At 48.4% G+C, this 21,284-nt stretch overlaps 1 protein-coding gene across 2 annotated transcripts in view; it reads right to left on the bottom strand.

The window, feature by feature from the left end:
- Positions 1 to 21,284, bottom strand: part of LOC309566226 (tubulin gamma-1 chain) — a 515,319-nt gene that overhangs the window by 48,093 nt on the left and 445,942 nt on the right. Inside the window, exon 10 of one of the 2 annotated variants that reach the window (XM_082271328.1) lies at positions 8,618 to 8,779. The exons of the other annotated variant lie outside the window; for it this stretch is intronic. Within the exon in view, the coding sequence (XP_082127454.1) occupies positions 8,618 to 8,779 (162 nt within the window). The remainder of the gene's footprint in view (positions 1 to 8,617; positions 8,780 to 21,284) is intronic. 2 annotated transcript variants of the gene reach the window in all.

Below are 21,284 nucleotides of genomic sequence, written 5' to 3'. Positions count from 1 at the left end.
TCCCACAGAAACCGGCAGACGCCAGCACCAAGCCCACCCTCACACAGGAACCTCCGACTCCACGCAAGGCCCGTCACATCGGTACATCGGTACTCTGAGGTACGACACATGCGTGCAGCAACCCGGAAGGCAGCGACACAGCAGAAACCTTCTTTCTCCTCCACCTTCCCCCGCCGGACCCCGCTACACTGCATTCATAGCAGTAAAAGGTAAAGCACTTAATTGGTGGAAACGAACCACGCTATAGAGACAGCGGACCGCCATTGATGAGAAAGGCTGAAGGCTCTACAGAGTGATACAGACCCGGACATCCCCTGGAAGCCAATGAGGTAATGAAGCTCTGTGACACCGCGGCAGGTTGACCGGACATCAAGGGGTGAGTAAAGATAAAAAAATGCATACACGCATCAATCACTGACAGAGAAACGATCGGGCATAGCCCAGAAGACCTATGTCACAAACCTTACAAGGTAATACTCCCCTTTACAGACTGTCCTGGTCCCGGGTGCCACGAGCCCCTCTACACGGCTGACTAAGCATAGATTCGTTTTAAAAACCATCTGTGCCCCCATATTAGAAAAGGAAGTGATCCTTCACTCATCACTATTTACAACCTGGATCTGTTACCGCTCCTCCCCTCGCCCCCACACCAACACCCCAATACTACAAACTACTGCACAGTGTCATACCTCCGGATATAAGGATTCAGATTACATTATAGCGGATGTTAATATTCACAATATGAGCTCCAACGCTTAAGCCAACCTATGAACCAAGTGCACACTTTTTTTCTCATTAGGGGCAACTTTCATCCCCCACTCCACATTGGCGTATTGTGACATTAACTACCTCTATCCCATTCCTCCCTGAGTCGGAAATAGCTTCATGCCAATGTTACTCGCACATGATTGTATTAATTGTGATTATACACCTACATGTATGTCTTGAATGTTGTTGATTATACTTACCCTGCATTCTACAGTGCAAACTCCATAGGCAGCTCTGGATTCCAATTTTAGATAGGGAAGCAGTAGAAGTGAAATATTATCCTACTGGATAGATCACTCCTAGCATTCCCGATCAGTGCACACTCAGCACTTCTAAAGAGGGTGGACAAGGTATGGTCAGGATATTGCTTACTACAGCAACTCCACCATTACTGGTTCATAGAGTTACGTTTTAACAGATGATTCATATTGAGTCATCATATTTTCTCGATTTATGTAACTATTGTCTATTTTTTTGATATCACCAATAAAGTTTATTTATGCACCTCATCAACTGTGAGCCTAGTAATTGCAACCATCGTGAGGATCTATATCCCCTTAAAATACCCCCCTCTTTTCATTAGTGAATCAAAGGTTGCCTGTGGTTCCTGGTACACACCTACCAACCTAGTTGAGATACTCTATTAAGGAAGACCACCCTACACACTGAGATCATACCTATTCCCCGATATTTTAACCTTTTCTCTCTGCCACAATCTTGTAGCCCTAACAGTAAAGAACCCCCCACGTTGCCTGAGGTTAAAACGCTTCTCCTCTAATCGCATTGTATGCCCTTGAGTCCTCATGCAATCCCTTTGACTGAATAGCTGTTTTTCTAAGCCGAGATAACCATTGAGATATTTATTAATTTGCTTTCATGTCCCCTCTCAGGCGTCTCTTCTCCAGGTAGAATAAATCAAGCGATTGCAGACGCTCTTCATAATTAAGGTCCTCCAATCCCCTAATTAGTTTAGTTGCCCTTCTCTGGACTCTCTCCAGCTCCAACACATCCCTCCTGAGGACTGGCGACCAGAACTGGACAGGATACTCCAGATGTGGTCGGACCAGAGTTTTATAAAGTGGAAGGATTATAGTCTTATCTCTGGAATATGCTAATATTCTGCTGGCTTTGGCAGCTGCCGCTTGACATTGCATGCTATTGCCTAGTCTATCATCTACCAAGACTCCCAGATCTTTCTCCATTGTTGATTCCCCCCCTAACGTGTATTGTGCTTTTATTTTTTTAGTCCACAAGTGCAAAACCTTACATTTCTCCACATTAAACCTCATTTGCCAGGTCGTTGCCCGTTCTGTTATTTTGTCCAGGTCATTCTGTAGGATATCTGCTTCATGCTGTGCAGTTATTGCCCTGCCCAATTTTGTGTCATCTGCAAAAACTGATATCAAACTACTGATCCCGTCCTCAATGCTGTTTATGAATAAATTGAACAAGGTTGGTCCTAGGACTGAGCCTTGGGGGACCCTGCTTACCACCTCAGACCAGTCTGAGTATGCACTGTTTATTACCACCCTTTGGACACGCCCTTTTAGCCAGTTCCATATCCAAGAGCAAACCCTGCGGTCGATACCTGCAGACCTTATTTTATAAATTAAGCGCTTGTGGGGAACTGTATCAAACGCCTTAGCGAAATCCAGGTACACCACATCCACTGGTCTGCCCCTATCTAGCTCACAGCTCACCTCCTCGTAGAATGTTAAGAGATTGGTTTGACAAGAACACCCATTTGTAAACCCATGCTGATTACTGCTGATGATGATGTTGTCTTTAGAAAACTCTACGATATATTCCCTTATCATCCCCTCCAGAAGTTTACATACTATCGATGTCAGACTGACAGGCCTATAATTTCCCGGGATATGCCTCTGCCCCTTTTTGAATATCGGTATCACATTAGTTTTCCACCAATCCCCTGGTACATTTCCAGTCATAAAACTGTCATCAAAGACCAGGAACAGTGGTCTAGATATAATCTTACTGAGTTCTTTGAGTACTCTCGGATGTACGCCATCCAGGCCTGGTGATTTGTTTGTGTTAATTTTATACAGCCTTTCCCTGATTTCACCCACCATTAGCCATAGCGGCAAGACCTGTGTATTACTACTAACCATATAGTCGTGGTCCGTGTACTCCTCCATTTCCTGTGTAAAGACTGACGAGAAAAAAGCGTTCAGCACGGTTGCTTTTTCAGTGTCCTCTGTAACCATCCTCCCATCATTGTTAATTATGTGTGCAATATGCTCTTCTCTAGCTTTTTTGCTGTTGATATATTTAAAGAATTTCTTTGGGTTCTTTTTACTATCCTCCGCTATTTGTCTCTCAAAGTTGATTTTAGCCATTTTGATTTCGTATTTACTTTTCTTATTTGCCGCCTTTTTAATGTTACGGTTTAGCCAGCCAGGTTTGGCTTGGTCTCCTCTAAATGTGTTTCCCATAGGAATGCACTGCAAGATGCGTTTAATATGTTCCTAAAGCATTCCCATTTGTCCTCCGTGGTCAGTGATCCCAGGGTTTGGTCCCAGTTTACCCTTTCCATCAATGAGCACAATTTTGGAAAGTTTGCCCTTCTGAAGTTTTGGGTTCTTATGTTCCCCACTTGCCTTGTTATATTGTTATTTACACTAAATGTGATCATCCTGTGATCGCTAGAGCCCAGGTTGTCCTGGACTCCTACCTCCGAGATTAGGTCTGGGTCATTAGTGATCAATAGATCCAGGACTGCATTTTCTCTAGTAGGATAATCCACCAACTGTGACATGTAGTTGTCCTGTAAGGTTTCCGTGAATAGACGGGCCTTCTGTGAGTGTGTAGTCCCCTCTTCCCAGTCAATGTCGGGATAATTGAAGTCCCCCAATATGATGACTGATCCCAGTTTTGCCACTTTACCCTACAGTGATATAAATTCCAGCTCTAACTCCTCCCTTTGGTTGGGTGGCCTATAGCAAACCCACACAATTACTTTTCCCTTTTCTTCTTCCCTATGGAGTTCTACCCACACGGATTCTAACTCCATACTCATCCCTTCCGTAATATCACTCCTCTCTATCAGCCTTACATTGTTCCCCTCCCCCTCTTTTTCCTACCCTGTCCTTCCGGTACACCGAATACCCTTGGATATTGGCCAGCCAGTCATGTGAGGGATCGAACCAAGTTTCCGTTATTCCCACAAGGTCTATGTCTTCCTCATGTACTAACATTTCCAACTCATCCGTTTTATTAGCTAGGCTCCTGGCATTAGCATATACCCCTCTTAGTTTTGTGGAAGTTGATCGTGAATGGTGATTATGTTTATTCCTGTTTGGTCTGAGGTTTTCCTGCACAGACCCCCCAATTGAGGTTATGGAACTACTGTCGCTGCTGACTCTACTACTGCCTTCTGTCCTTTGCTCCCTCCTGACTGACTCTACTTCTGAACCTTCCCCCCCCGTCTCCTAGTTTAAAAGCCCCTCCAACTTGGTGGCCATCTTTCTCCCCAAAAGAGCTGTACCGTCCCCATTAAGGTGCAGCCCATCCTTACTAAAGAGCCGGTAGCCGACTGAGAAGTCAGCCCAGTTCTCCAGGAACCCAAACCCCTCCTTCCTACACCAGTTCCTCAGCCACTTGTTAAGTTCCCTAAGCTCCTTCTGCCTCTTCTGTGTGGCTCGAGGTATCGGCAGTATTTCAGAGAAAACCACCTTGGAGGTCCTATTCCTCAATCTATTCCCAAAGTCCCTGAAATCATTCTTTTACTTGGTCATTAGTGCCCACATGCACCATGACGGCTGGGTCATCTCCAGCCCCGCCCAATAATCTGTCTACCCGATCCGCGGTGTGCCGAACTCGAGCGCCCGGTAAACCTACTGTCCGGCTATCGCAATCTTTTCGACAGATTGCCCTCTCTGTCCTCTTGATGATTGAGTCCCCAACTACCACAGCCTGTCTAACCTTTCCTGAATCTCGGCCCCCCTTCTTCCTGGAGCCGCCACTCCCCTGGCAGCTGGGGGAGGGCGCCTGCTCCAGCACTGCCACCCCTCAGCTGATATCCCCCTCAACCTGCAACTTGGCAAATTTGTTAGGGTGTACCAACTCAGGACTGGCCTCCCTGACCCTCATCCCTCTACCCTTCCTAAAGGTCACCCAACTGCCTACCTCTGATGCCTGCGTCTCCTCTACTCCTCCCTCCTCTATGCCAGCCCCTGCCAGCGCCTGATGGGTAATGTCCAAGCTCCTTTCCAGGTTGTTGATGCTACGTAGTGTTGCCACTATGTTTTCTAGATCCAGGATCTGGGCTTCCAGAGCAACTATTCGCACACATCCTGCACAGCAGCATTCGTCCTCGATTGGTTCATCAAGGAATGCATACATGGAGCAAGAGTGGCATCCGCAATCCTGTCAGACATTATTACCCACTACTCTATGGGGATAATGGTAATGACCTGCTATTCCTTACCTACACTACCTCTATCTCCCCTGGTACTAAACCTGGGGTACTCACCAGTCGTCAAGATACAAGATACTCACCAGTCGCTAAGATATTCACCAGTCGCTAAGAAACTCACCAGTTGCTAAGATACTTACCAGTCTTCCCAGGTACTCAGTCGCAGAGCACGCTCAGTCGCAGGGCACCATCAATCGCAGGGCACCGTCAGTCACGGACGGTCGCAGGGCACAGTCAGTCGCAGGGCACCGTCCGTCGCGGTCGGTCACGGGGCACCGTCAGTCGCGGGGCACAGTCAGTCGCAGATCGCTATCAGTCAGTTAGTTGTTGATCGTTATCAGTCGCAGAGCACGGTCAGTCAGTCACGGATCACTATCAGTCGCAGAGCATGGTCATTCACAGATCACTATCAGTCACAGAGCACGGTCAGTCACAGGTCGCTATCAGTCGCAGAGCACGGTCAGTCACAGATCACTATCAGTCACAGAGCACGGTCAGTCACAGATCGCTGTCGGTCGCAGAGCAGGTCAGTCACAGATCGCTAACAGTCGCAGAGCACGGCCAGTCAGTCACTGATCGCTATCAGTCACAGAGCAGGTCAGTCGGTCACAGATCACTATCAGTCGCAGATCGCTATCAGTCAGTTAGTCGCAGATCGCTATCAGTCGCAAAGCATGGTCAGTCGGTCACAGATCACTATCAGTCGCAGAGCACAGTCAGTCACAGATCACTATCAGTCACAGAGCACGGTCAGTCACAGGTCGCTAACATTCGCAGAGCACGATCAGTCACAGATCACCATCAGTCGCAGAGCACGGTCAGTCACAGGTCGCTAACAGTCGCAAAGCACGGTCAGTCACAGATTGCTATCAGTCGCAGAGCACGGTCAGTCAGTCACAGATCGATAACAGTCGCAGAGCACGGTCAGTTGGTCACAGATCACTATCAGTCGCAGAGCACGGTCAGTCACAGAACGCTATCAGTCGGTCAGTCACAGCTCGCAGATCACAGATCGCTATCAGTCACAAAGCACGGTCAGTCACAGATCGCTATCAGTCACAAAGCACGGTCAGTCACAGATCGCTATCAGTCGCAGAGCACGGTCAGTCACAGATCGCTAAGAGTCGCAGAGCAGGTCAGTCAGTCACAGATCGCTATCAGTCGCAGAGCACGGTCAGTCAGTCACAGATCGGTAAAAGTCGCAGAGCACGGTCAGTTGGTCACAGATCACCATCAGTCGCAGAGCACGGTCAGTCACAGAACGCTATCAGTCGCATAGCACGGTCAGTCACAGATCGCCATCAGTCGAAGATCGCTATATGGTCAGTCAGTCCCAGATCGCTATCGGTCGCAGAGCACAGTCACACAGCTATCGGTCACAGAGCACAGTCACACAGCTATCAGTCGCAGAGCACAGTTACACAGCTATCAGTCACGAAGATCGGTTTAAGTATTGAGCCCGCTATCACGTGTAAGTTGCGGGACAAAGGCTCAATCCTTCTATCCACAGGTTCTGTGAAGACTGGGGACTCCTCGACCGGGACCACAGTAGATTTCTGGAAACCGGATGGTCCCCCTTCGGTGGTACGGTCCATCTTGCAAACACCGCGTCCGTGAATGGGTAGCGCTTTTAAAATGCTTTGGCACCACTAACATCTGTTTGATTTTTGTCAAAAAGTTCCGAACAAGGGAAAACCTTACACGACTTCTGGGATTTGCGTGTGCCAAAAAAACCCTGCGTCCCCGAGGCTGCAGAATCATCCGCCATTTTTAGAGCTTCCTGCAGTGACACTATAAGTGCTCCACTAGGGCGTTTTCCCACGCAGCTGCAGATGAGGATATATCGTCCTCTCCATCCCTTTACTAGTGGTATTTTTGATTCCACTTTTGACCAGGTTTTCCAAAACTCCCATTAAAGCAGACAGGTGTTGCGACCCGGAGGTCCCCACAACCGCAAAGAGGGGGTCAGTAGCTGAAATTTGTTCCTGGGACTCCATTATGAACCCTGGAATAACGCAGTGTCACTTTAAGAAAACTGCAAAAAAAAAAAAAAAAAAAAAAAACAGACCGCAATGCTGCACCAGTGGTACTACAAGTTTTAGCCACTAGCACTGCCGATAGCAAGGTGAGTAAGGAATAATTACAGGACCCCAATCGACATACCTCCAATTGATATGGAGGAGGACAGGATCGTTCTGCTATGTAGAAAAAACGATCTTCACAGGAATAGGAAATATCTGGGTCATTCACTAGAGTTAAGGGCTAGCTGCTTCCTGCTGTCCAGCAATCGCGGACCCCAAGAAAATGGCCGCCCAATGCATTCCTATGGGGAAACCGCAAAAATATGGCCACCCATGCATTTCAATGGGGAAAAACGTATAATGAGGCAGGACGATTCTACAGGAAAATGGCGGCCCCACGGCATGCCATGTGTTCTTCAGGACCCCCTAAGAGGTCCAAAGGGTACGTGGCATTGGGGGGGGGGGGTCCCCAGCAGGGACCCCTACCAGGATTAACCCTCCTCTAGCAGATCCGCTGTAGTGGCTTCTGCGTGTCTACCCCCTGAGGACCCCCGTCACTGACTGAGGTACCTCTATGACTGGTGTGGAGGGAGGCCTTGGGGGAGCCTGGCACCTACCGAGAGGCCAGGGGAAATGAGGGGTACCCGAGTGTCCAATTTTCTCAGGGAGGGGTCCATGTGCACCCCAAGACCGCCAGAGTTATGGGGGGACACTTACTCACCCTACCAACGATATCTGGTGGCCATTGCCTCTCCACTCGGGGTGGGGTGCTAATGGCCAAGGGGTATGCTGTGACTCAGGCCTAACCAGGTCATATGCGTCCTGGTGAGGTGTTTCACTCACGGGCCAGCCCCTGTCCATTGGGGCTCAGTCGTGGTGAGGCACACGGCCTCTGGCCGGGCAACCTTAAGGATCTAGGATATACAGTCTGAAACCCAGGCCAGCTGTTGATTGCAGTTCTCTCAGGAACATAACTAGCTAAAAAAAATAAATTTTTTTAACAAAGGTTCTCTTTAAAATAAAAAAGCAAGCTAAGACCGAAGTCCCAGCCGGATACTAGGTCCTACTCCTAAACTAGGCAGAAACAAACTGAAGCCTATAGCAGTGTGTGTGGGTGTATGCCTGCAGGGACTGCCCCATAGGCATAGTAAAGATTTTTTCCTGCCTAGTGTCCTACTCCTGTAGGGGGCAGCATAACCCAATGGTCAAGAAAAATATGGAGCTGCGTCTGTCAATGAACAATCGAGAAAACCTATGGTTCGAAACAGAAATAACTTTATCTTTAATACAGTAGCTTTAGCCTGTGATGGACTTACTTCACATTAGCATACCAACAGATAAAGTCTAGCTACAGCTGGAGCCAACAGAAAATGAGTGAACACCCTTTACTTACCGATGAGATATTGGTGTGATTGGCCATCATCAGCCCACTGACTCTGTGTGCAGAAGGAAGGTATGGTGACTTCCTAGAAAGCGCTACCTGAATGCTGGCTGGCCCCCATGGAATAAAATTGGCCAGCTTCCTTTCTCTGATCCGCTGCAGGCTCTTGTGTACCTACCAGAAGAATCAGACTTGATTTCATATACAGACAGGCATAACAACATTGCAAATAAAAACCTTAAATGGAATTCATTAAAAATGTAAAAAAAAACAAAAAAAACTAAAAAACCCCCAACAAAAACGAAAACAAAACAGTATGGGGGGGGTCAGATAGAGGACTGTCAAACACAACTCTGAATCTGCAGTCTGAACAAAGGAACAGTAGCTTCTGAATGCATTGTTTGGAGCGGTCTGTGTCCTCATAATCTGATATATGACAAGTGGACAAGTCTGTCTCAGATTGGTCATAATTCTCTATAAACCAGCCTTTAACCACTTAAGCCCCAGAAGATTTTACCCCCTTCCTGACCAGGGCCTATTTTGCAATTCGGCACTGCGTGACTTTAACGGACAATTGTGCGGTCGTGCGACGCTGTACCTAAACGAATTTGACGTCCTTTTTTTCCCACAAACAGAGCTTTCTTTTGGTGGTATTTGATCACCTGTGCGATTTTTTGATCATGCGCTATAAACAAAAAAAGAGCGCCAATTTTGCAAAAACAGCAATATTTTTCACATTTTTTTATATGAAATTCCCCCCCAAAAAAATGTAAAAATCAAAATTTTCTAACATTTTCGGCCAATTTGTTTTATGCTACATATGCTTGGTAAAAAAAATTGCAAAAAGCGTATTTTGATAGGATTGCGCAAAAGTTATCGCGTTTACTAACAAAGGGAAAGATTTTTGTCATTTTTGTTGTTTTTTTTTAACGCGTAATGGCGGCGATCTGCGTTTTTTTTGCGGTACTGCGACATTGCGGCAGACAGATCGGACCCTTGACTGACATTTTTGACACTTTTGGCGTTACCAGTGACATTACTGCAGTAATCAGTGCTATACATATGCACGGTTACTGCAAAATGACACTGGTAGTGAAGGGGTTAACTTTATTTGAGAGGGCGGGGTGGATTATGTCCCTAGGGGCGTGATTATAACTGTGATTGGCTGTGGCTTGAGCTGTAGAAACAGTGATCAACTGTCCTACATAGTAGAACCGTATGATCACTGTTTCTACACAGGGGAGAATGACAGGTGGCTTGTTTACACTAGCCGCCTGCCTTTCTCCCTCTGCAGCGACGATCGCCGAGTGACCGGCGGACATCGGATCTGCCGGTCACACACGCGGGGGGGGGGGGGGGGGGGTCCGTGACCACGCGCTCCCTAAACCCTCACAGGCTAGCGACGTAGATCTACGTCACTCTGCCTGTGAGGGGCTGACTGCCGATGTAAATAGTCGTGCGGCAGTCGGCAAGTGGTTAAGCAGAGCCTGCCCTCTAGTCTTCAGCTTAGAGGCACAGATCAGCACTATTAGGACCTGTGTTGACTGGCTTTTGCTTACTTTAAACAGATACCGCATTCCCATTCCAGTTTGTGGGAATGCAAACCCCACATGAAAGATCAAATGTGCCTGTCAATTAATTCTGAATCTCATAAGTGTCAGAAACTAAATGTCAAACTGATGCGATCAACACAACGTAAAAGCCTATTGACACAAGCCCGTACAGTATGTCAGGAAGGTCCTGCCAGAAGACAAGTTGGCAACCGCAGGCAAGGTCCTGCCCCTCGAATCTCCCAAGGAAGAGGTGCACTTAGCTAATTGGCAAACGTTAAAGCGCCTGCATGTGAATTTGAGTGCACATGCTCATGCTAATGTGCGCTGCGCACCTGATGACAGTTTAGGCATCAAAAGGGCTATTTAAGCTGTATTTGCTCTCAGGATCAGTGCTGTCTCGTCTACAGCATTCCGTGCCAGTCCTGCTTCCTGTTACCTGTGTTGTTCCTGAAATCTTGACACAGCTTGCCTCTGACTACTCCAGTTCTCTGCCTGCACCGACTCCAGCCTGTTCTTTGACCATTCTAGTCTCTCCACTTGTACCTGATCTCTCTGTGTATGGCCCGGCTTGTCTGACTCTGCTTACCTTCCAGTATTCCCCCGAGGCTCCCTAGTTGCTGCATTGGTCCAACTACTCCCAGGACACCTGCCTCCTTCTGGAACTCTACGCTACAAGCAGTCCTGCAGCCTGCACGTCCACCACCACTCGTGCGACTCTGCACTCCGCGCCTCCTGTTTACTCTATCAGGGGCTCTGAGTCAGAAGTGTAAGAGAGGCCTTCCTCCGCACATTCAGGCTCTACCTACCAGGTATGTGACAATACGAGACAGCCATGTCTGAGCCTGAGCGAGGAATCTCTCCCCTGGATGAATTATGCCAACACCTGGCCGGCCTCACACAGGCAGTCAAGAACCTGCAGGAAGGTTATACACGTTTGGAGGAACATGTTCAGACGCTGTCAACACCAACCACAGCTTCTAATGCTGTGTCCTCACCTTCTGCTGGGAACTCTGCACCATCCACAGTTGTGATGCTCCCACCGGAACCTAGAGTACCTACCCCCGAAAGGTTCTCAGGTGATCGCAGCAAGTCAGGGCTTTCTGCACCGCTTGTTAACTTTATTTTGCCTTACAACCCCGCACCTTCTATTTGGAGACCACGAAAGTCGGGTTTGCCATCTCCCTGCTGCAGGGGGAACCCCAAGCACGGGCTCATCGTCTTCTAGAGCAGAAAGCTTCTTCACTGGACACCCTGTCCTCTTTCTTCAGCGACATGGCCCAGATCTATGAAGACCCTCAGCGAACTACCACTGGAGAAGCCGCACTCCATTCCTTCCAGCAAGGCCGCAGAGCGGTCGAGGAATATGTTTCCGATTTCAGGCGTTGGAGTACAGACACAAATTGGAATAATGCAGCACTCCGCTATCAGTTTCGCATGGGCCTTTCAGAAGCCCTAAAGGATGAGCTAGCCCGAGTTGGAGTCCCACACTCGCTGGACAATCTCATAAAGGTATCCATCCAGATTGACCGGAGATTGAGAGAATGCAGGGCGGAGAGATCTGCCGGACCATATCGCCCTGTGTGGATGTTGCCTCGAGTAGCTAACTCACCAGCCCCGGCTTCTTTTGAACCCTCAGAACCTGCTCAGGATGTGCCTGAACCCATGCAGCTTGGCCTACTCCGTCCTTCGCTTACCAAAGAGGAACGACAACGCAGGCGGCAGAACAATCTGTGCCTTTACTGCGGGGAACCAGGCCACTATGTGAGAAATTGCCCAGCCAAACTCCATAAATACTTGTCTATCTTTTCTCCCAAGTCCCCAGCCCTGCCAAACGGGTCTTCTCATCTGGTTCTCTCTGTTCTGTTACAGCTTCCAGGAGGAACTATTCAAGTGCCAGCTATAATTGATTCTGGGGCCTGCAGCTGCTTCATAGACTTGTCCTTTGCCGCTGTACACCGGATACCCTTACAGTCCAAGGCCCAGAAGCTTTCTGTTCATCTGGCAGATGGATCCACCATCAAATCTGGACTGGTTTCTCAAGAGACCACCCCTTTACCTGTCACCACCACTTCCAACCACCAGGAACTTTTACATTTGGATTTCATAGCCTCACCTTTGTTCCCAACTATCCTTGGCATGCCTTGGCTGCAGGCACACAACCCTCACATTGATTGGGTCACACGGGAGATCCAGTTCAAATCACCCTACTGCAAACAACATTGTATACCAGGACCACCATGTTCCGCATCAGCCTTGTTATATATGGACGCTGACCCTGAGGTTTGCAAATCTGTCCCTACCAAGTACCTGGACTTTTCAGACTTTTTCAGTAAAAAAGGAGCAGAAACTCTCCCTCCTCATAGATCCTATGATTGCCCCATTAAACTGCTCCCAGGGGCCGAGGTGCCTTTCGGACAAATCTTCCCCTTATCTGAATTGGAACTCATAGCTCTCAAGGACTACATTGACGAGAGCCTGAAGAAAGGGTTCATTCGCCCATCAACCTCTCCAGCTGGAGCAGGCATCTTTTTTGTGGAAAAAAAAGGATCACTCTCTCAGACCTTGTGTCGACTATCGTGAGCTTAAAGTCACAGTCAAGAACAGGTACCCCCTTACCTTTGGTACCCAAACTTTTTCAAAGACTCAGGTCAGCCACAATCTTTACAAAACTGTTTTTTTGAGGGGCATACAATCTGGTCCGCATACGAGCTGGGGATGAGTGGAAGACGGCATTTCGTACCCAATTCGGACATTGAGTACCTGGTGATGCCTTTTGGCCTATATAATGCCCCTGCCACATTCCAGCATTTTGTCAATTACATTTTTAGGGACTTTTTGGATCTATTTGTCATCGTCTACCTGGACGATATTTTGATCTTTTCCCCTTCTTTAGAAATCCACCAAGGACACGTAAGAAAGGTGCTGACCCGCCTTCGACAACATGGCCTATACGCCAAACCAGAGAAATGTGAGTTTGAGCGCCAAAGCATCCAGTTCCTGGGATTAATAATCTCCACAGAGGGTATAAAAATGGATCCCCAAAAGGCCACAGCCATTCTGGATTGGCCAACTCCCACGGATAAGGGAGTACAATGCTTTGTAGGATTCGCAAACTTCTACAGAAAATTCATAAAGGGGTTCTCTGCCATCATTTCTCCCATCACACAGTTGACCAAGCATAGCAACCGATTTTCCTGGACTCTCAAAGCCCAATCCGCTTTCGAGACTCTTAAGCAACTGTTCACATCTGCGCCTATTCTTAAACATCCCGATCCAACCTTACCATACGTGTTGGAGGTTGACGCATCAGAATCAGCAGTAGGAGCTGTACTCTCTCAACCCCGGGGAGCCAAAGCCCTTCTGCACCCAGTTGCATTCTTTTCTCGTAAACTTTCATCACCAGAAAATAATTACGATGTAGGGGACCGTGAACTTCTTGCAATAAAGGCTGCATTAAAGGAATGGAGATATCTCTTGGAAGGGGCAGCTCACCCCATACTCATTTTTACAGACCATAAAAATCTTGAGTACTTGAGGACAGCAAAACGTCTGAGACCACGTCAAGCCCGGTGGGCATTGTTCTGTTCAAGATTTTCCTTCCACATAACCTTCAGGCCTGGGTCGAAGAATACTTAATCTGACGCTCTTTCCCGCATGTTTGGTGAATCTGAGGAAAACTGAATTTTTGTAAAATCCATAGGAGCAAGCTAGGCATAAGACTTGTTAAAATACAAAACAATTTGCATAGACACACCTGTAGGGGCTGTCCCACTGGTCCAATACCCCCCCTGCTATCAGCATTTCCAACTTAGTTTGGTAGCAAGCAGTAAATAGTCCAAAAACCCCAAAAAGAGTCAGAGAAAGGAATTTTATGGCAAGATTTTACAAAAAATCAGTTTTCTCTTACGTCCTCTGACAGTCACCGCCCCTCATATTAGTCTTCACCAATGGGATGTCCCAAAGCAGTGTAGACATGAGGGGTGGGAAGCGCAACCGTCGCAAAGGCAACGCAGCACCCAGGTCAGAGAAAGGAACCTTGTCTGAACCAGAAAGGTAAAAACTCTGGGTAACGAAAGCTCAACAGGAGCAACAAACCCAGGAAAGCAAATCAAACAAAGGGGGAAACAACCCCAACAAACAGGGACAGGCAAACGCCATGTCCCCCTCAAAGCACAGCCACGCACAGGACTTTGCAGCCAAAGGAGGCATCTGCCGATGCCAAAACGTCAAGTTTGTAAAATTTGGAAAAGGTGTGCACGGACGACCAAGTCGCAGCCTTGCACACCTGGGCCACCGAAGTTTGATGCAGGAAGGCCCAGGACGCACTCACTGCTCTGGTAAGAGTGCGCTTTGACAGGGAAGGGTGGCACCCATTCCCTAATAGAATAGGCCTGTACAATCGTCTGTCTGATCCATTTCGAAATGGTTGCCGCAGACGCGGCCATACCCTCCCGTGGGCCCTCGGGAAGGACAAAAAGGGAATCCGACTTCCTGAAAGATTCAGTAGACGCCAGGTAAACCCTGATCGCCTGGACTACATCCAAGGAATGCAAGGCAAACTCCTTAGGATGCTTAGGATTTGCACATAGCGAAGGCAAGACAATATCCTCGCTAAGGTGAAACTCGGAAACCACCTTAGGAAGGAAAGCTTGGTTGGGTCGCAAGACCACCTTATCCCTATGAACAACTAGGTAAGGGGAGCGTCAAGACAGGGCCGCCAACTCCGGCACTCTGCGGGCAGATGTGATCGCCACCAGAAAGGCAACCTTCCGTGACAGCACAGACAGAGGAATCTCCCTGATGTTCTCAAAGGGAGGACGTTGCAAAACCGACAGGACCAAATTCAAGTCCCAAGGAGGTAAAGGCGCTCTCCGAGGAGGAGCCAAATGACGCACTCCTTGAACAAAGGTGCGTATCAGAGAGTTTGACGCCAAGGGGTGCTGGAAAAGGATTGCCAGTGCAGACAACTGACCCTAATTCGTGGTCAGCGCAAGACGCTGGTCCACACCAGATTGCAGGAAGGCCAACACCCTCGCCACCGAAAAAGAGCGAGAATGGACGCCCCTGGATTCACACCAAGCAAAATAAGCCTTCCAGGTACGGTAATAGATTTTACCGGACAAGGCCTTCCTAGCCTTGAGCAGGGTAGGAATGACCGCCGACGAGAGACCCCGATCTCTCAGGACCTGTCTTTCAACAGCCACGTCGTTAAAGCCAGCGACTGTAAAGCAGGATGGAAGATCGGCCCCTGAGACAGTAGACAGTAGACAGTAGCGCAGCTTTTCTTCCTTTTCCCAAGATGACTGGATATCATTACTTCCGCTAGCTGAATTTGCCTACAACAATTCCAACCACTCTGCTACCAAACAATCCCCATTCTTTACAAACTACGGCTTCCACCCGTCATTTCTACCCAGCACTATCCCGGAAAGCTCTGTTCCAGCTGTGCTAGAAACAGTAACCTTCCTGGAAACCAACAACAAGCTACTACAGGAAACAATAACCAAGGCACAGGAGTACAACAAAAATGGATTTTTGTAAAATCTTACCGTAAAATCCTTTTCTCTTAAGCTCATTGACAGACGTAGTCCTTGATTAATACCAACTCGGGTTATACTGCCCTCTACAGGAGTAGGACTAGACAGGAAAGAAAACGTTCTGGCCACACCCTAGGGGCAGTCCCAGAGGGTATATCCTCTCACTTCCTGCTACAGCAAATCAGTTATGTCACAAAGCAGTGTTTAGAGAATTTAACCCAACCCAACTCAAAAACAGAGGGGCGGGTACTACGTCTGTCAATGAGCTTAAGAGAAAAGGATTTTACGGTAAGATTTTACAAAAATCCATTTTTCTCTGTTGCTCATTGACAGACGTAGTCCTCCTTGATTAATATCAACTCGGGACGTCCCAAAGCAGTACCACAAATGAGGGGTGGGAAAATGGAAATCAAAATCCCATCTAGAAGGCCCAACCGGTGCCAACTAGAAGTTTTAAAGGCTCATCAATCAAAAGCTGAGACTCAACAGAAATTCCAACGGGAAAAAACCCTCGAGGTAGACCACCGGTCTCCTCAAATTGCGGTCTGCAAAACCTTGCGGCCAAATGAGGCATCCACCGATGCCATCACATCAACTTTATAAAATTTTGTAAAGGTATGCACCGACTACCAGGTAGCCGCCTTGCACACTTGGACCACTGACGCCTGATGGCGGTAGGCCCAAGAAGTACTGAGCGCTCGAGTGGAGTGCGCCTTAACAGGGAACGGAGGATTCCGACCCTTAATAGAATAAGCCTGTACCACCGTCTGTCTAATCCATTTGGAGATAGTCACGGCAGATGCAGGCAACCCCTTTCTGGGGCCATCCGTGATCCGTAAAACTGATTCATTTTTTGTGAACGATTCCGTAGTCTTCAGGTATACCCTGATTGCCCGCACCACATCCAAGGAATGCAACGCACATTCCCGAGGATGACTGGGCTTAGGACACAAGGAAGGTAGCACAATATCTTCATTCAGATGAAAGTCTGAAAACCACCTTAGGAAAAAAGATGACTTCGGATGAAGAACTACCTTATCCCTATGAACCACTAGATATGGGGAATGGCATGATAATGCAGCCAGTTATGACACCCTGCGTGCAGAAGTGATAGCCACCAAGAAGGCCACCTTCTGGGATAATGTAAGCAAGGGAATCTCCCTGATATTTTCAAAGGGAGGTTTCTGAAGAACCGACACACCAAATTAAGATCCCAGGGTGGTAAGGGCGCGCGCACTGGCGAAGCCAAGTGCTGCACCTCTTCCGCACCAAGGAATGAGTAGCCAGAGGCTTCTGGAAGAAGATTGCCAACGCTGAAACCTGACCCTTGATAGTGCTCAAGGATAGTTTCTGCTCAACCCCCTTTTGCAGAAAAAACCAAGATTCGGGTCACCGAATAGGTACGTGGGGGAAAACTCCTACAATTCACACCACGCAATATAAGCCTTCCATGTGCGATAATAGACTTTGCTGGAAGTCGCTTTTCTTGCTTTAATTAGAGTAGGAATAACTGAAGCTGACAATTCCTTGTCCTTCAGTACCTGGGTCTCAATGGCCAGGCCGTTAAAGCCAGCGACTGTAAAGCACGATGGAAGATCGGTCCTTGAGACCGCAGATCCTCCCTGAGAAGAAGTCTCCAAGGAGCGTCCGCGACTAGTCTTGCCCAAGTCGGCGTACCCGGCTTGACGAGGCTAGCCCGGAATACCGGGATAACTGGAGTTCCCTCCACCTCTATCCTGCGGAGAAATCTCAGCAGTAACTTGAGAAGGGGGAAGACATACAGTAGCTGATACTTCCCCTACGGGGCGCTCAGCGCGTCTGCTGCGTCCGCTAGAGGATCGCGGGCGCGAGCCCTGTTGAGCCAACCTGCCAACAGATCCATCTCCGGGGTGCCCCAATGAAGGGACAGCTGGTGAAATACCTCTGGATGAAGAGACTATTCCTCTTGATCCAGAATCTGACGGCTGAAATAATCTGCCTGTCCACCCCCGTGATAAATATCGCGGAGAGAACTGGAACTGTTCCCCCAATAGGAATGTTGGCCACTTCTATGGCCGCCAGGGCACTCTTGGTGCCCCTTGGTGATCGACATAAGTCATGACCGAGGCATAGTCCGATTGGATCCAAACCGGGCTGCCCTGGAGCTGCTCGGTCCAGTAAATCAGACAAAGTCTGATCGCTCTCAGTTCCAACACATTTATCGGTAACCTGGAATTTATCAGAAGAAATGACTTCCCCTGGCTGAGCATTGGAGACCGAAGCCACCAGACCAGAGCCTCCCTGGTCCGCTCGCTCAATCGGATCCGATTGTCCAGGGAATCGGGATTCCGATTCCATATGAGAAGAATCTCCTCTTTGGAGAATTCGGGTATGAGACTGGGCAAACGGTACTGCCTCTAAAGCGGCGACCATCAATCCCAGCCAGTTGACGAACAGCAACATCCGAATCATTGACTGAATCTTCTGGGAGTTTCTTGCCAAGGATGTATCCAAAATTAGGCCCAGATAGTTCATTCTCCTGGTGGGAACCAGGGATGATCTTTGGGAAAAGCAACGAAAACGCTGATGTCCTGCGAAGATGGGGATATGAAGATAGGCATCCTAAATGTCTATGGACGCCAGGAAATCCCCCTGATGCAGGGAGGCCACCACTGTATGCTTTTGCCTGGGCATTGTGAACAGGTTCGACTAGAACTCCTCCAAGGAATGGGAACTACCACTGCTTGTTGCATCAAGCTGTCCCCCGCAAAGCTTTTTAAGCGACCTGGGGATGTCGAATATTGTAAGGGAAGAATCGCACCGGTGGAAGTGATCGAAACTCGATCTAGTATCCCGACCATATGACCTTGCGAACCCCTTTATCCGGGATTCTGGAAAGCCCTGGATCCGGAAACCGGTGAAGACGTCCCCCCACCCTAGAGATGGGTGGGGCCCATTCTTTCAATCCAACGGGATAACAGTGGTTCTATTTAGTCTGGAAATCGGTGAGTCCACTATTGGTGGTACCGTCCATCTTTGTAATGAGGGATTCCTCAAAATGATAGCGCCTAGCAATGCGTTTGGAAATAGCAGGGGCTCGTTTACGGACGACCCCATTTGAGCAAGGGAAACCCTTCATCATTTTGGTAGGCTTCATGGTAATGCCTCTTAGTAGTCTGCCACTGACTTCAGTCACCCTTACAGTCATATAGTGACTTTAGATCGTCAGCTCCCAAACCAAGCCTCCTGGTTTCTATTCACAAAATCACACTCAAAATTGGGGGATCTGTGACCTGTTATAGGATAGAGGGGAGACCCAGAAAACCGAGTGTCCGACCATCCCAGAGAGGGGCCCGCGTCCACCAACAAACCCGACAGGGGGAGAGGGGGAACATTCTACTCACCATACCGGAACCAGGCGGGCGCCAACTCCTGACAGAACCCCTCTCCACCGGGGTGGGGGGACTGTCGACCAATACGGACGCCGTGACTCTGTTGGTCATTGGCGTCCAGGCGAGACGTTTAACTCGCAGGGTCAGTCCCCGTCCAGTGGGACTATGTCGCGGCCGACCCAGCGCGGAGCTATGGCCTGCACGCGCTCGTAGGCTGAACTGGGGTGACCACTGGATCTCAACATCCAGCCCGTCGCCCAGTTTCAGCGTACTTGCTTGAAGATCTCACAGGAACACTGGAGAAAAAAAGCTGTCTAAAAAAGTATTTCTAAAAAAAAAAAAAAAATCCTGCCAGGACCAAAGATCCTAGCAAGGAATCTAGGTCCTTACTCCTAACTAGACAGAAAAAAACTGATTTGCTGTAGCAGGAAGTGAGAGGATATACCCTCTGGGACTGCCCCTAGGGTGTGGCCAGAACGTTTTCTTTCCTGTCTAGTCCTACTCCTGTAGAGGGAAGTATAACCCGAGTTGGTATTAATCAAGGAGGACTACGTCTGTCAATGAGCGACAGAGAAAAGAATGTTTGATAGGAAAAAGCGTGGGGAATTAATTCTGGAGCCTGGCGATCAAGTGTGGTTATCCACCACCAACTTAAAATTAGCATGTCCATCAAGGAAACTGGGACCTAAGTTTGTGGGGCCATTCCCTGTAAAAAGAAGGATCAATAAGGTGACTTACGAATTGGAATTACCAGCCTCCTTTAGGATCCACCCGGTCTTTCATGTTACCCTACTAAAACCGGCCTCTCCCAACCCCTTCCCGGAACTAAACTCTGCCCCACCTAAGCCAACAATAGTTGGGGGAGAAGAGGAATATGAAATTGAGGCAATTATGGACTGCAGGAAAAGGAGGTAACCAAATCCAGTTCCTAATCAAATAGAAGGGATATGGCCCCGAGGACAATTCTTGGGAAAACGAAAACAACATCCACGCCAGAAGACTCCTTCAGATGTTTAAACAGTCCCATCCGGATAAGATGGCCCAGTTGGGCATCCGGAGGCTGCCCATTGGGAGAGAGCCATGTCAGCAAGGTCCTGTCAAAAGACAAGTTGGCAACCGCAGGCAAGGTCCTGCCCCTCGAATCTCCCAAGGAAGAGGTGCACTTAGCTAATTGGCAAACGTGAAAGCGCCAGTATGTGAATTTGAGTGCGCATGCTCACGCTAATGTGCGCTGCGCACCTGATGACAGTTTAGGCATCAAAGGGCTATTTAAGCTGCATTTGCTCCCAGGATCAGTGCTGTCTCGTCTACAGCGTTCCGTGCCAGCCCTGCTTCCTGTTACCTGTGTTGTTCCTGAAATCTTGACCCGGCTTGCCTCTGACTACTCCAGTTCTCTGCCTGCACCGACTCCAGCCGGTTCTTTGACCATTCTTCAGTCTCTCCACTTGTACCTGATCTGACCTCTCTGTGTATGAACCGGCTTGTCTGACTCTGCTTACCTTCCAGTATTCCCCGAGGCTCCCTAGTTGCTGCATTGGTCCAACTACTCCCAGAACACCTGCCTCCTTCTGGAACTCTACGCTACCAGCAGTCCTGCAGCCTGCGTGTCCACCGGCACTCGTGCGACTCCGCGCATCCTGTTTACTCTATCAGGGGCTCTGAGTCAGAGGTGTAAGAGAGGCCTTCCTCCGCACATTCAGGCTCTACCTACCAGGTACGTGACAGTATCAGTGGCACTGGAGTCTAGTCACAGCAACAGTACCAAAATGGGAGTTAATAGAGTACAAAATGTTTTCAAGGTAGCCCATAGCTGCCTGATGGTACCTTAAATTTCTTTGCTGTCATACATCATACAAAGACCAACTGTTAAAATCCAAAGCACCACCATCTCTGAGACCAGCTTTGGTTTATACAGTATGTTGTTTTGAGGAAAAAAAATTTGCAAGAACACTCCTTTCACCAATCCCTTATTTACCAAGGTCAAACATTTAACACCATTACCAAGCCTTGGTCCTTTCAACGAGCAGAGAAAGAGGAAATGTTACATAGTGAGTGATACTGTAGCTATAAAGAAAAATGAATACAATAAAAAAACAAAACAAAAAAAAAAATTTTAAGTGTCTGACCAAAAAAAACTTCAGTTATATGGACACAAAATACAACCATCCAGGGAGGGCAATAGGGTTGGGTTTAAGAGCCTTTTTTATTTTTACCATCT

The sequence above is a fragment of the Pelophylax lessonae genome (assembly GCF_965119305.1).
Source record: "Pelophylax lessonae genome assembly, chromosome: 11".
Classification (NCBI taxonomy): domain Eukaryota; kingdom Metazoa; phylum Chordata; class Amphibia; order Anura; family Ranidae; genus Pelophylax; species Pelophylax lessonae.
Note: the sequence above shows the minus strand (reverse complement) of the source record. Positions and strands in the feature narration are given on the sequence as shown.